At 36.8% G+C, this 15,531-nt stretch overlaps 1 protein-coding gene across 3 annotated transcripts in view; it reads right to left on the reverse strand.

The window, feature by feature from the left end:
- Window positions 1-15,531, reverse strand: part of Tpp2 (tripeptidyl peptidase 2) — a 70,059-nt gene that overhangs the window by 46,523 nt on the left and 8,005 nt on the right. For all 3 annotated transcript variants that reach the window (XM_034497908.2, XM_034497907.2, XM_034497909.2), the window contains exons 3-8: window positions 8,942-9,037; window positions 7,203-7,307; window positions 4,778-4,902; window positions 3,446-3,609; window positions 1,600-1,754; window positions 714-790 (exon numbers count right to left, since the gene is read on the reverse strand). In XM_034497908.2, the coding sequence (XP_034353799.1) occupies window positions 714-790; window positions 1,600-1,754; window positions 3,446-3,609; window positions 4,778-4,902; window positions 7,203-7,307; window positions 8,942-9,037 (722 nt within the window). The remainder of the gene's footprint in view (window positions 1-713; window positions 791-1,599; window positions 1,755-3,445; window positions 3,610-4,777; window positions 4,903-7,202; window positions 7,308-8,941; window positions 9,038-15,531) is intronic.

A 15,531-nucleotide genomic window follows, 5' to 3' on the forward strand; every position in this document is an offset into this window, starting at 1 on the left:
TGTGAGTTGTCGCCCGTGCTAGAGTGGGCTCTGCTAATGCAGCTCGTGTCTCCTGAGCACTTCTGCTCCTGTAAATACCCTCTCACCCACATTCCTGTAAATAACCCCAATTAAAATCACTTTGATGGCATCTAAATTTTGGTCTCTCTAGGAAATGCTTTGTCAGAGAACAAAATTACAAGAAAGAAGGGGATGTAGGACAGAAAGTGGCAAAGACTGAGAGAGGGCAGCTCAACAAGTGGAGCCAGTATGTGTAACCACAGAAAGGTCTGTAGATCTGGTCAAGAGACTAAGGGAAGAGCAAGGAGCACATCTGGGCATTTGTCAGGTAAGTACCACTGAGGAATCCCAGGACCTCTGTGAATAAGCTGTCCGAACTGTCTGGAAGGGAAGGAAAATGCAGAAGCAATGGCCAATGCCAGAGGGCTTGGAAGGTTTTGAGCCTTAGAACCACCGCTATGGAGGAGTGACCATGCTTGGAATGGTCTGGCAAGGTGCAGTGATGAGACCTGGCATCAAAGACATGACATAGGAGTGAGAGGCTGACTTACAAAACACAATTTTGCTGATCATTGGTTATATTTTATTGTAATTTCAATTCACCTACTTAAAACATTTGATCATCTTTATCTTCATTAGGTAAGTTCTATGATGTAACAACTGGCAAAAAAAAAAAAACAAAAAAACAAAAAAACAAAAAAACAAAACCTTACCCAGAATTAGGCCAATGAGTTGCTTCTCCATAACTGTAGTTGACAAGATCACACTTATGATTTATAACTTCTATCATCTATTAAAACATTAAGAATCTGGTTTAGGAAGTCATTTTTAGAAACAGATTAACCAGAAAATAAAGTTTATAATCCTACAGTGTCTAGACTCATCATATCCTAATTTATAAGGTATTTCTAGACATACAGTAATTAAAGCCCAAAGGCAGCAGGGGAACAAATTCAGTAAACTGGCAGTTAAAGTGCAACTATTCTTTTTAGAACATAAGAACCATAGATGAAAGTGAGTAGAGGCAACACAATGACTCTGATTAGATTTTAAAGGTACTTAAGTTATATGACAAACAAATATATAGAATATTAAATTTACTAAGGGCTTTAATTTTCTTATAGAGTATTGGATCGAATTATATATTTTTAAAAATTATCTTAAAAAGCTTGCTAAGAGATATACTACAATGAATATAAAGTATTTTTTTTCTATAAAGGCTTTAAGTCAATACACTTTTTCCTGGCAATTTTTAACTTTTGCTGGTTTTTGTTGTTGTTGTTGTTGTTGTTGTTTTGAGAGTGTTTCCTTGTGTAGCCCTGGCTGTCTTGAAACTCACTACAGATCTGACTAGCTTCAAACTTGGAGTTCTGCCTGTTTTTGCCTCCCCAGTACTGGGATTAAAAGCAAGCACCACCACCACCTAGCAGCTTTAAAAAATTTAAGATGAATTAACCAGCATTGGTTTGCTTCTAAAAACACTGCTCTGTACATCAAAAAAATGTTAAATATACTCTTGATAAACAAGCAATATTTTATAAACTTAAGTTTCTAATCCCCTAAATTATTAATCTACATCAAGAACCCCTAGACACTCACAGCTCTGATGAGGCCTGTGCCTGTTTCCATGGTGCTTAGCCTTGTGTCACCAATCTTAATGGATAGAATTTGAGCACCAGGAGCAACTCCATTCCGGTCAGGCTCTTCTGGAAAATGCCCAGCAGCTATACTCGCTACATGGGTTCCATGAGCTCCTATATAGAAAGAAATAGGGTGTTTGTGTATAAGATGACAAAAAAAAATGTCATCACATGTGAAAATGTTAGCCATTTTAACATGTGTATTATGATAAAATAATTTAATAAAAATATAACTCAATTATATATCTAATATTACCTCAAATATATTCATGTTTAAGTCAAACAAAATAAATTTCAAGTACATGTTTATTTTTTCCTCTACCCTGGATACAACTCTGTAGTAAGGAAAAAAATGTAAGCCACAGAAGACAGTGAGTATTTGTAATACACAGAACTCACAAGTAACATGATATTCAAGGTATATAAAAAAATCTTCAAAACACAACAAAGAAAGAAATGAGTGGAGACACCCTGTCCACCAAGGAAAATGGGTAAAACACGTGAAAAGGCATCTCACAAAAAGGATGTTCACAAGGCATGCAAAGCATGAAAACGTGTTTGCTTCATCAGTCATCTTAGAAATTACAAATTACTGTCACAATCAAGTATCTCTATGTACTTTGCAACATAACTACGATGTTGAAGGTTGCCAGCAGTTTAGAATACACCGCACGCTGTTCTTGTTAGAGAAATCTGAACAGAGGCATATTTATGAATTACATGTGTGAAACATTCACCCAGACATTCACAAAAATGCTCATGGCTGCATCATTTACATAATTCAAAATCCCAGATAACTCAGGGTTCACTCAAAGTAAATGGCTATTTAATATGTAACCCATAGAGCTGACAATCAATATGAATTAATATGCAATAAAGTTCATAAAGTTGAGTTAGTCTCATATAAAAACTGAGTTTATTCCATTTATGTAACTGGGAAAAGGATAAATCATGTAGAAACTGAAACTATTTTATCACTTGTGACGTAACACAAATATCTCCATATGGTCGAAAGAACGTAGTGATGAAAATCAAGATACCTTGGGAGAATGAAATTAAGGTTATTGGGTTTTCTAATGTTAGCACACAAAATAATAAATTTCATTATGATATTTGTATATGTTGATCATATTTTAATTACATCACATCCTCATTATCTTCTTTTGAACTCCCCTCTCTGGTCTTTCTTCTTAACACATTCTCCTCTCTCCTCACCTGCTCAATCCTAAAAGCAGCATGGTATTTCCCCTTGTTTTTACAGTCTCAGCATAAAAGCACCCAAGCCTATCTACAACCCACAATATTATTCAACATGCTCTTCCACTTTATACAAGTATTGTATGATGGATATATTTTCACTAAACCTCATGTATTTGGCATCTAGCATATATTATTTTTGATTATGTAATGTTTTACATCATAAGTATGCAGAATCTGACTTGGATAATTACCTAGTAGTTCAAATATCTAGTAGCCAATTTTTTAGAACTTACATAGAATATTATAGTGAGATTCTTTTTTATATAAGTATCTGTAGTTAGGGGTGAATTTCTCAAAGGTTAATATTTGCAAGTAAAATAATTTCATATTTATTAATGAATTTTCAGATGTTGAGGTATTGTTTTTATTTATGAACTACTTCTACACAGTGTATAATTTAAAAAAAAAAAATCACAGAATCTCTAGGTTTGGTTCTTCAATAAAAATTTCTATGATGAATTCACTAGAGCCTCACTCTGTGTTGCAGAAATTTATCCTTCAGCCACTGCATGACTCTCTCTCACTATTAAGTTTGAGACAGGTACCTCCACTGGTCACAATGGAGAGCAGGTTTCCATCATCATAAATATTAACAGAGTAATTCAGCATCTCAGCTGTGCCAAAAGAACTGTATTCTTGGGCCTCTTTGTAGTTTCTCAATACAGTAGATTTACTCAAGTCCCCATTTTCATTCGAATCAATACAGGCTCTGTTGGGAAGGAGAAATAGGCATTAAAACGTATCCTTCCACTCCTCTTTCTAAAGATCACACAATACGGTCGGTCTCTCAGTCATCTTCTCATTGCTCACTTCTCCCACCACTCAAATCGGATCACTAGGCTCCTTTGTTGAATCATAGAGTAAGCAGTTAGGCTTAGGTCAGAAGTCAATGCTAAAACCACACACAAGGACACTGATGGTCATGGATGGTATAGAAAATCATCTGGGCAGGTGAAAAATGTATACGAAAGCTTGGGTTGGAGTGTAGACTAGTTTTAGGATGGTTCAAACATGTAGGCACTTCCTGCTACCATTTTTATTGTTGCCATTGTGAATCCAGCAGCCTTTGGAGCTTTCTGACACCACATGACTATAAACTTTAAACTTTAGTCACATTAGAGTCTTAGGAAAACATTTGTTTAAACAAAATAAAATTTCCACCTAATTTTATGGTTTTCTTCCTACCTGCTCTTTACCCATTTTATTACTGTTAAAAATTAAAAGATATGCATATTTTAAACATATTATCAGACTGTTTAAACAATCTAAAAGTCACAGATGAAATGCATGTTATGCAAAGATCAACACTTTTTTTTGTATATTTGCATGTTTGGATGATTACTGACAGTTTTGCTACACAGTCCCAAACGGACTGACATTCACTAAGCAACTTGTGGCAATCCTCCTGCCAAGCCTACCAAGTAGTAAGGTTGTACATATGAATCATTTTGCCTAACCCAGAACTGAATGTTTAATTACCGTGTTATCTTGCCAAGTTAACTTAGCTAGTCTATCTCTATTTAAAACATCTGAGCCCAACTGTTTTTTCCACTCTCAACATGTTTTTAATAATTGTCCTGCAATATTTGTGGTTACTTTCCAAACTGTCCAGTTTTAACAAGGAGAATTTCTATATATCTCAGTAATCAATCTGCCAAAATGTGGCTAATAAAGTAGGTTTTAAAAAAATAGGTAAGTATAATGTTTAGTGTGAAAAATACTAAGTTCAAAAGGCTTGTCCACGACTAACAAAAACTGGTATGGCTTTCACATGGTGTTGCTAAGTGATACGGCTGTACAGCTCTGAGGCTTTAAAGTTCTTCTGGGTAAATAAAAACAATTTTACTAAAGACGCTCTACAGAATACTTGACATTACCTCCAAGTCTCACCGTCATGCCACACCAAGCAGTCATACACAGGGCCTGGATCGCTATACTTTTTCTCAAAAGAATTGAGTAATTCCACTTGACTTTGCAACTCTTCCTTGATTAGTTTATTGGCCTATTAGTCAGAAAACAGATTAATATTAGATAAAATTGTGTATGCCTGAAAGTTGTATTAATATATGACAAAAGACAGTATTAAACAAATAGAAAAAAAAAATCACTTCACTTTGGAAAAATAACACGGAAACAAAATGTTTCTGCAGTGTTGGAGACTGAATCTAGGGTATTGGATATATAAGGAAAGTATTCTACCATTAAAAGTTATAGCCTCTGTCCACAATTCCACTTTTGATTAAGAAAAGTGTATATTCATAATAAAAGAAAAATTCAAAATCTTTTTACTTGTTACTTATTTAATGCCTGGATTGTCCAAAGTTGCTGCAATTTGCAGATTATTTTCATAATAAAGGCAAAATGTTTACTAATGAGTTCACATATATAGTATATTTCATGGAAGTCCCTTGAATTCATTCTCAAGGTCTAACACTTCAATGCAAGGTGAGCCCTAAATCAGCAGCGTCTACCTTTGATACCACGAGTAGCTGCTATCTCACTGAGAGACCAAAATTTTAAATTATGTTTTCATTGACTATTTCCAAAGGGTGTAGTTCTTTTTAAGTCATACTAAACATAAGGTCATTTTATTCTTTAAATAAGAATTATAGCTATTCAAATTACAGGATAACAACTGCTAGAATTGTTTAAAAGATAGCTTTGAAAACTGAGAACAACTGGGAATAATAACTTATTGTCCTCGATTCTCAGAGTAAAATCCCAGAAAGTTGAAAACACTGAGAAGCTTGTTTGCTTTTTCAATGTTGTAAGTTCTAAATGATAACACTGTCGACAGATAAACATACCCTAGTTTTTCTTTTTAAAGACAAAGTATAAAACCAAAAACATCTAAAAGGACCTTATTTTCATCTATAAACTACTTTAAAAATTAATGGGGTTGGGGGGTTAAGTAGACCTAGGTTTACTTCCCAGCATCCACATGGTAACTCAAAACTAATTTAATTTCCGGGGGATGCACTACCCTCTTCAGGCCTCTGAGGGCACCATGAACATACGGTGCTGGCAAACACTCATACATATAAAATAAAAACAAACAAAATCTTTAAAAACATTAGTGGGTACATTTATATGATATGCCTATGCTGGGAATATAAACTGGCATAATCAATATGGTCTATGAAAAACTACAGCCAACAATATTTAAAATGATATTTTTCTTTTTTAAAAGATTATTTTGATTTTATGTGTATAGTGTTTTATACGTATGTATGTGTACCACCTGAATGCCTGATACTTGTAGACGCCAAAATACACTGGATCTCCTGGAACTAGAGTTACAGACTAATTTTTGGGTCATCCTCAAGAACAGCAAGTTTTATTTTTTTTTTTTTTTTTTTTTTTTTAAATTGGGTATTTTCTTTATTTACATTTCAAATATTATCCCCTTTCCCAGTATCCCTCACCCCTGGAAGCCCCGCCCCCATCCACCCACCTACTCCCACCTCCCTGGCCTGGCATTCCTCTACACTGAGGCATCAAGCCTTCACACGACTAAGGGCCTCTCCTCTCATTGATGTCCCACAAGGCCATCCTCTGCTACATTTGCAGCTGCAGCCATGGGTCCCTCCATGTGTACTCTTTGGTTGGTGGTTCAGTCCCTGGGAGCTCTGGGGGATCTGGTTGGTTGATTTTGTTGTTCTTCCTATGGGGTTGCAAACCCCTCCAGCTCCTTCAGTCCTTTCTCTAACTCCTCCATTGAGGACCCTGTGCTCAGTCCAATTGCTGCCACAGCAAGTGTTCTTGACTGCTAAGCAATCTCTTTAACTCCTAAAATAACATCATTCGTAAACAGTAAAAAAAAAAAAAAAAAAGCCTGTACCTATGTGCAAGATGCACAAACTGTAGTATACCTATAAAGATAGAAGTAACATAAACCATAATACACAGGCCACAGACAATATCCTAACATTCTTGGCAAAAGAAAACTGCATAAAACTTTGTATGATTCCATTTTACAGATTCAAAGAGGAATACCATTCTATACTGTTAGAAAAACAATCATGATTATTTCAAGGAGGACACCTGAGATGGTGGCTAAGAAGAGCTACAGAGGAATTTCTATGTGAGCTGGTAGGAAAGACTTCATGATCATGTTTTAAAACATTCATAAATACATATGTAAATTGATGTGGTATAAATAATGATGTCAGAACTGATAACTTTAACCCATTGAGAAAAAAATTGTCATGGGATGATCCCTACGAAAATCCAGGCTAATGAATCCTTTAGAATACTAATGTAATTCTGTGAAACACATAAATAAAAGTGAGTAGCACCAACTTGGGAAGAGCCATTGTTGGCAACATCAAATTCTTCTTGTTTTCTACAAGCTTCTGCGAGTGCAACTCTGTGAATTGGATCCCAGATTTTTTCCTTCCGTTCTTTCTGCAGAGACAAAAGATTCAGCCCACAATCAGGCAGACACAATGCTCAGGTAAACCTGCATGGCTATGTGTATGCCTTGCTAGCAATTCCAATACCACAAAGTTATTAAACAAAGGCTTACAACATCATTCCTAGTGAACATAAAAGTAGTGAATCAATAAATAGGAGAACAAGTTTATCAAGTCATAGCAAAATATTTTTATATTGTTATTCCTCAATTTATACCCACCCTTCTCCAAAATGTAGTGTATCATATCAGGAAACAAACTGAATTCTCTGTCACTTTAAAGTACAAATAATGATCCTGGACCCATACAAAATTGGAAACTGCAGATAGGCAGGTACAAGGTGACGACTAAAGACGGACTGCAGCTCCCTGGAAGGGCAGACACTTTCCGTTCTCCTGTCAGGATGCTTCCTACTACTCTTTCACTGGACAGGGCTCCCTGCTTCTGAAACTGGTCTTAACCATTATCTCCATTCTTCCTCACACAGTATCTTCTAACAAAAGTCAGCTAGATCAAAGAATCCTTTCATTAAACCAATAAACTGGACTATCTAGGAAGAATCTACCTCAACTATATGGTCTATATTCATGTTGATATTTTCTTTACCAAAACAGAGCCTAATACACCAAATTAAAAAATGCCATCATGTCTGTGTGTTCCTATTCAATCAAAGCTATGTGCATTAAAATAAGTCCTGGCTCATGAATATCAAAGGAAAAATAGACTGTGATTAGATGACTATACTCACACATCAGGATTACAGTCAAGAATGACACTGTTTCACTGTTGATGTACTGAACTCACATCAGTGATTAGTGTCACAGTGTTCAGAAATGGCGCTATGCAATACAATAACCCATAGCAGTTCCCTTAATAAGGCAGATATTTAAAACTTCAAAAATCTGCATCATCAAAGAAAAGTTCCCCTGAATAGAAACTCCTTATAGCTGACTCCTAACCACACGTAGCTCTTCTCTAACTACAGATACGGTTTCTCTCATCTCTATGCATGTATGTGTGTCTGTGTTATTGTTGTGCACTGTCTGCACGGGGACACCCACAGAAGCCGGAAGAGGGCATCAAATCCCCTGCAACTGGTGTTATAGGTGGTTATGAGTCATCTGATGTGCACATTGGGAAGGGACTTAACCACGGTTTGATGCAAAGGCGGTAAGACCTCTAAACTGCTAGACTATTTCTCCAGTCCCACACTTGTTCTTATACATATACTTAATAGCTTTAGATCTGGTTAACAGAATAATACTAAATGATGACAAACAGGGAACAAAAAGACCAGACAATAAGAAAATACAAATAGAGGTCTACATTTTAAGGACGTCCTTAAAAGAATCTGAAGCTCAGTTTATATCATCTCCCCACCTGCACCCCACCTCAAAAGACAAAGGCTTAAGCTTTAGCTTAGTTTTGCTTTAATCTTCCTTAAACTAACTAGTCCTCGTACCCAAGACTAAGAACAGCCACTTTAAGCAAAAAACATACTCCTGAATAGTCTTTCAAAGTCCAAGTCCCTCAAAGATTTAAGACCTCATGAGAGCATCATTTTTCTTCAAGTAGGACTCCAATCTAAGCACATACGTTTGCAACTGATACTGAGTTTGTCGTTACCTGTATCCTTTCCTTGAGAGCCTTTGGATAGAAGTCATAACCATTTTTAATGCCAATATGATATTTTCCTGAAGGATTTGTCCAGTTTGCAGGAATCTGTAGGTAAAACAAATTGTTCACTCATTTTCCAACGCCAATGATACACCACTTCGAGAACAAACCATCTCACATCTAATCTACTGGCTCTGGATAAACAGGCTTCTGTATATGAGAAATACCTTTAATATTCTAAGTGGTCACTTAAGTGTCACTGTGATTTCATAGTTTGTAAAATCCTTTGAAAATGTATTATGCTATTAAACCACTAGGATTATTTAACAGTTCTTTACACTGCTGACATCTCATCTCTCCTTTTACCACACTTGTGCAAATTAAGTAGCAGGGAGCAAGAGCAATCAATATTCACGACTTTCTCCACAGTCTGATTTCCTATTTAGAGTAAGAGTGGCATTCTTCTATAACAGCACCATACAGAAAATGCACAGATATAAAACAAGGCCCTTTGAATCCTTGTAGACAAAGCACTATAAAATCATGTTAATTTCATATAAGATCTGTAACACACTCTCAAATTATCTCATAGTATTTAAAAATAGTTTTTAATAGAAAGATGAAATTAAGCCACTTATACAAACAGGAAGGTAAAAATTGGAATCTAGTTCCATCATGAAAACCAAAAATTTCAGTTCAAAGGATATGAGATTTTAAACCAGATAAATGTGGCTATTCTAAACTTCATCACTAGTGGGGCGGGGGCGGGGGGGGTACAATTATTTCCTTCTGTGTACAAGGAAAAATATTCCATAATCCAAGGCTTATGACCATTTATTTGGAGGGGGGCATGTATGTGGTCTCTCTAATGTTTTTGGAAGCAAATACACCAGCTGCAAGACAGTTTAAAGAAAGTTGATGCAGCAAAGCAAGCAAGCACTCCAAAGAAGAGGGGAGACTGGGCTGTCTCAAAAGTGAAGTGGCAAACCCTGACACTATTGCTGATGCCAAGAAGCACTTGCTGACAGGAGCCTGGTATGGCTGTCCCCTGAGAGGGTCTACCAGCACCTGACCAATACAGATGAAGATACTCACAGACAACCATCAGACTGAGCCTGGGGTCCCCAGTGGAAGAGTTAGGGGAAAGATTGAAGGAGCTGAAGGGGATTGCAACCCCATAGAAAGAACAATATCAAGTAACAGGACCACCCAGAGCTCTCAGAGACTAAACCACCAATCAAAGAGAATATATGGAGAGATCCATGGCTCCAGACACATATGTAGCAGAGGATGGCCTTATCTGGCCATCAATGGGAGGGGAGCCCCTTGGTCCCGTGGAGGCTTGATGCCCCAGCCTAGGGGGATGCTAGAGCAGTAAGGCCAGGAGTGGATGAGTGGGTGGGGGAGCACCCTCATGGAGGCAAAGGGGAGGAGGAGGGGGTTGTGATGGGGGAGGGGAGGTGTAAATGGGAAAGGGTGTATCATTTAAAATTGTAAATGAATAACATGATTAATAATAATTAACAAACTTGAAACAAGTGAGTTGGCAGCACTGCTGTTCTAAAATATATGCCTTAGAGAAGTTTCTATGAATTTTTATGAGGCAGGTGGCATATTCATGGGGTAAAGAGATCCTCTTCTCTTCCCAAATCATAGAAACACAAAACCAGAAAATAAGTGAAATAATGAAGCTAGGGTCTTTTGAGGATGCAGGCCCTTATCTGTGCATGCATGGGAGAATACCCTTGAGCCATAGCTTCTGATATACTGACAACAACCTATAATGGGAACAGCTCATGTATCAGCAGCTTCAAGGTCATTTGGTCACAATGGAGCACTATGAAAATTCGAATGCTAAGACACATCCACAGTTTCTTGTTAACTCCCTTTGAGACTAGCACAAATGTTCATGGCTGTTCTCGTGTTCTCTGTTGGTTGATATATTCTACCTCTCCAGGATTAAAATAACCTGTTATTTAAAGCTTAATTTATCATGAAATCTGGGATCTGCAATAGACAGGCAGGCCGCTCAAAGACCACCACCCTAACTCTCTAGCTCTACCACTCATGTCTGTCTTCCACCAAACAGTGAAGCTAGGAGTCGCAACTCCATGATTCCTGTGAATAAAAGCAATGAGCACCAACCAGTTTAAATTTCAAAATCTATTCCTATTCATCCTAATTATAAACAAGTGTTATCTATGTACTAAATACAAGGCTGCACTACTAATAACTCACACCTGGCTGGCTTACACCTTAAATTCCATACTTGAAAGCCAAGTTAGGTGGATCTCTGTGAGTTTGAGACCCGTCTGGTTTACATAAGTTCCAGAACAGCCAGGGCTACATAGACAAGAGACCCTGTTTCTAAAAACCAAAAAGAAAAATAAATAAAAAAGAATCCTCACTTGTATAGTATTGTTCCCCAACTTATTCCCATGTTCCACAGGAATTTTTTCCCAGGTAGAAAACTTTTGGGTGAAAATTTCATACAATTAGATGTATGGAAATTATTAGAGGTGTGTATTTTAACTAAAATTTTCTGTATCAATTGGCTGTCTAAAGAGCCCCATCCATCTTCTTCAGAAAACATGTTCTTCATAGTCTTGCAGTGCTCTTAACATAACAAAAAAGTGTTGCCACCAATTGCCCCTATCAGGCAACAAAATACCCACTGTACATGTATGTACCTTTGTAAGCTCTACCTAGGGACAACTTCAAAATATTCAAAAGGCCCTAAACTGCTAACAAAGAAAAACTCTCAAGAGATTAGACAGGTTTAATCACACTAGCTAGCATATATATAACACACTAAAAATAATCTAGTTGTCGATTTATATTTAACTATAAATAAAAAAATTGTACAGGGTCCATGATCACATACATCTTAAAATTTGACTACGTTTTCCTTAAAGGTAGACTAGTTATAAAAATCATACAAAAATCTCAGAAAATTAAACTCATGCTACCTAAACAGGCAATTATGGAATGTTATTTCATGTATTTAGTTCATATTTTGAAGTTATGTGTGATATTTTTAAGAAGCTAAAGTTTACATTTTCACCATTTTAAGAGATCTTTAAAATGGTTCAAACTACATACAATAATTTCAGTGATTTTCTTCTGTTTGTAATGTATGTATCTGTGTGGTTATATACCCATGTTACACACATGGAGCACATGGAGGCTAAAAGCTGATGTAGAATTCCTCTATTGCTCTCCATCTTGGTTTTCTGAGACAGTCTCTGACTAAACTGAAACTCACTGATTGATTAGCTGACCACTGAAATCCAGGAATTCTACTAATTCTACCTTTAAGTGCTGACATTATAAGCATATATTACCACACCTCAATGTTACATAGGTGGTGGGATCTGAACTCAGGTCTTTATACTCACATGGCAGATATGTTATCTACTGAGCTATCTCCCCAAGTCCTCATCTGTCTCTTCTTTTAAAGAGAGAATATTGTTATATATGTAAATACACTTTGCTTGGAACTCAAAATCCCTGTGACTGGAGTACATAATCTTTTTAATTACAAATTGCAATTCATTTCTGAAACTCTTAAAAGAGATGTCACTAATAAATGGAACAATTTTCTCAATGAATCAAGTGTCATCATGACCATGATATTATTTCAGTCTTGCCAGCTTTCTAGCAAGCACATCCTTGTAAACTCAGATACTATCTGCTCTGGCTATACTATATCTAGTCCCACTATTCTGTATGCCTGCATTAGCTTTAAAGATTTTTCAATATTTGAGACTAAATATAGATGATTTTTAAAAAAATGTTTCACTTAAATGTAGTAAAGTGAGAACAGCATGGTGTTCCCTTCTAAAATTAGAATGGAGTAGAGAAACTACTGGAAACCCACAGGACAAAGAGAACTAAACATTAAGACTTACAGATGTAACTTTAATTTTTTTCAAACCTTACTTTTAATGATGGCTCTTAAACACTTTAACCTCCTTGTAGCCCACTACCCACCAGAGGTAGTGGGAAAGAAAGGAAGGGGGAAGGGAGAAGAGGAGGAGGTGGACATGTTTAGAAAGGTTCTTCTGTGTTGTCTGGAAATTGACAGTTCAGTTTACAAGTTAGCAGCGGCAGCTCGATCCACTCACAAACACTTCATGGTTACAGCAGCAGTCCAGTTCAGTACAGTCAGCTTAGCAACATCACCTAGTGAAGACAGCCAGGCCTCAGCCTCGGCTCGAGTCAGCAAGAGGAACCAAGAGGACTACCAGAAGTTCTTGGCTGTGCCAAAAAAGACCAGAGACCCACACTGCACAGCTAGCTGTACCAGCAAGCCAAGCTTGTCTGTCACTCCATCAAGTCCTATTTATATCCTCCAAACATCTTGTCTTGCCTTAGCATGTACATCCAATCAGCCCGAGTCAAAGGAGTCCTGACAAATGGAGCTCAGCTACGCAGTATAACATATAACAACACAATACATGTGTTGTTAGCAAAGAATCCTTCACGTGTCTGCTTTAATAGAACATCCTCTCCTGTGTCTGCTTCAGTGACTTGTTCCTTCCCGAGTCGCCCTTAGTCTTTCACACCTGTGTCCACTTTAACCAAACTTGCTTTCACAGGTTTGCCCCAACAAAACACCACCCAACTGACTTTCCAAACAGCCCTTAAGTTTCCACTTCATACAGGTGTGCCCAACCTTCTGATATTGCTAACACAACACTGTCATATACAAAGTTCAAAACCTACAATCCACCCTACCCCAGCCTGATATAAATCTGACTTTCTCTTGGGCCACACCAATAGCTCTCTTGGCTAAAATGCCTCCTGTGAGGTTAGACACACCTGCTAATACACTTTTAAGGTTGCAACGTAAAAAGAAAGCCATGAGTAGTACTGGGAACTAACGGAATGTTAACGTGTGATGTTGGCACATTGGGTATTCTTATGGGACAAATAGGCCACCAACTTCAAACTAAGCATAAAATCACTTCTAGTCAAATTCTCTAGAACAAATAAGAAAACCACAATTTTCTAGGAATACAGTTATAAGTTTAATTAATTTAAAGACTTTTCATTCATTAAATATGTATGTATATGTAAAATTGATATGTAAAAATTGAAAATTTCAAGTACAAAATAGAAAATGGATATATAAAAACAATTCACCAGTCAAAAGAAATGGACAACTTAGTAGGGAAAAAAAAAAGTAAATGAACTTTAATAGCACTACGAGCACTACGAGGTGACCCACAGCCTAATCTGTGGGGGAAAGATGACTGATTTCATTATACAAATGCCAATTAAACCAATAAAATGATACACTGGTATTAGCATCCTATTTTTAAAAATTAAAAAAAGGTCTGAAAAGTCCAAGTATTAGAAGTTAAAAGTTGACCAGACATGGTGGAATATACCCGTAATCCCAGGATTTGGGAAGTGGAGGCAGGAATGTATCACAAGAGTTCAAGGCCAGCTAAATGAAAAAGCTGTTACACATGACCTAGTAAAGCTGTATCGCCATGACTCAGCAAGTCTATTTCTGGTCTACGCCTCGAAACATCTGTACACAGGCACAGGAACTGTGCCATTCTCAATGCTTCTGAAATGCCTGTAGCTAACAGTCCCAAACTGTCAGACACAGTCTAATACAGCAGAGCAGATAGAATATGCTGTATAGAAACCATAACACTTCTCAGCAGTGAAACTGAACAAATTACTGTTACAACAATGATAAAGGCCAGTCTTAAGAATCTCACATCTTGCAAACATCAACAGGAAGAAATGATAAAGAAATCTTCATTCATGAAAAGTTTATTAAATTAAATAATGTATTTTACATAACTATACAATGGAAGAAAACAAAGAAATGATTATCACCTAAGTTTAAGTAGACTGTGTCTGGAAGAGAGGAGTCAAGACTGTACAGAGGGTTATCATCTCTAGACAGTGGCTACCAGTGTGTTCAAAGCATTACTTTGTACCTGGTCTTTAAACCACAAGAATGAGGTTCTGTTGGCTGTTTAAGGGTATTTGAAAGAAGGAGAAAAAGAGACAAGATATTTACTTCACTGTAACACATGGCTAAGTCAAAGAAACTTACTGTGCTACTTTCAGCAAGCTCTTTTAGGTATCCTAAAGAGCTTAGGAGATCCAAGTAGCCATAGAACCAATAATGATCCTTCTAGACTGTTGAAAACCATCTGAATACCTCATGTATATGCATGAATGAAGAAGGGGAAGGCTGGCAGAAAAGTCTCTATGAAATGCAATTAGTTTCCCACCATCCCATTCTACAAGCTATCCATACTTAACCAACCAGCAGCGCCCCACCCCATGGACTCAAAAGATGGTCTAGATGCCAACTTCCTGGAGAATGTGCATAGCAAATGAAGCAATGAAACACACTGGACATCAGTCTGCATGTGGGTAAAAGGCAAAATTATCAGTCTAAATTGTTTTATCTTATTTAGTAAGGAATGATATATTACACATAATTTCTACCTTTGAGCACTAGTGACAACAGTGCTTATGGCTTATTTAATGTTTAAGTTTTTACAGCTATCCAAAAATAAGCAACTAATTATAATTATGTAAATCTAAATGTGACTTACTGTCCT

Source organism: Arvicanthis niloticus, chromosome 3 (genome assembly GCF_011762505.2).
Source record: "Arvicanthis niloticus isolate mArvNil1 chromosome 3, mArvNil1.pat.X, whole genome shotgun sequence".
Classification (NCBI taxonomy): domain Eukaryota; kingdom Metazoa; phylum Chordata; class Mammalia; order Rodentia; family Muridae; genus Arvicanthis; species Arvicanthis niloticus.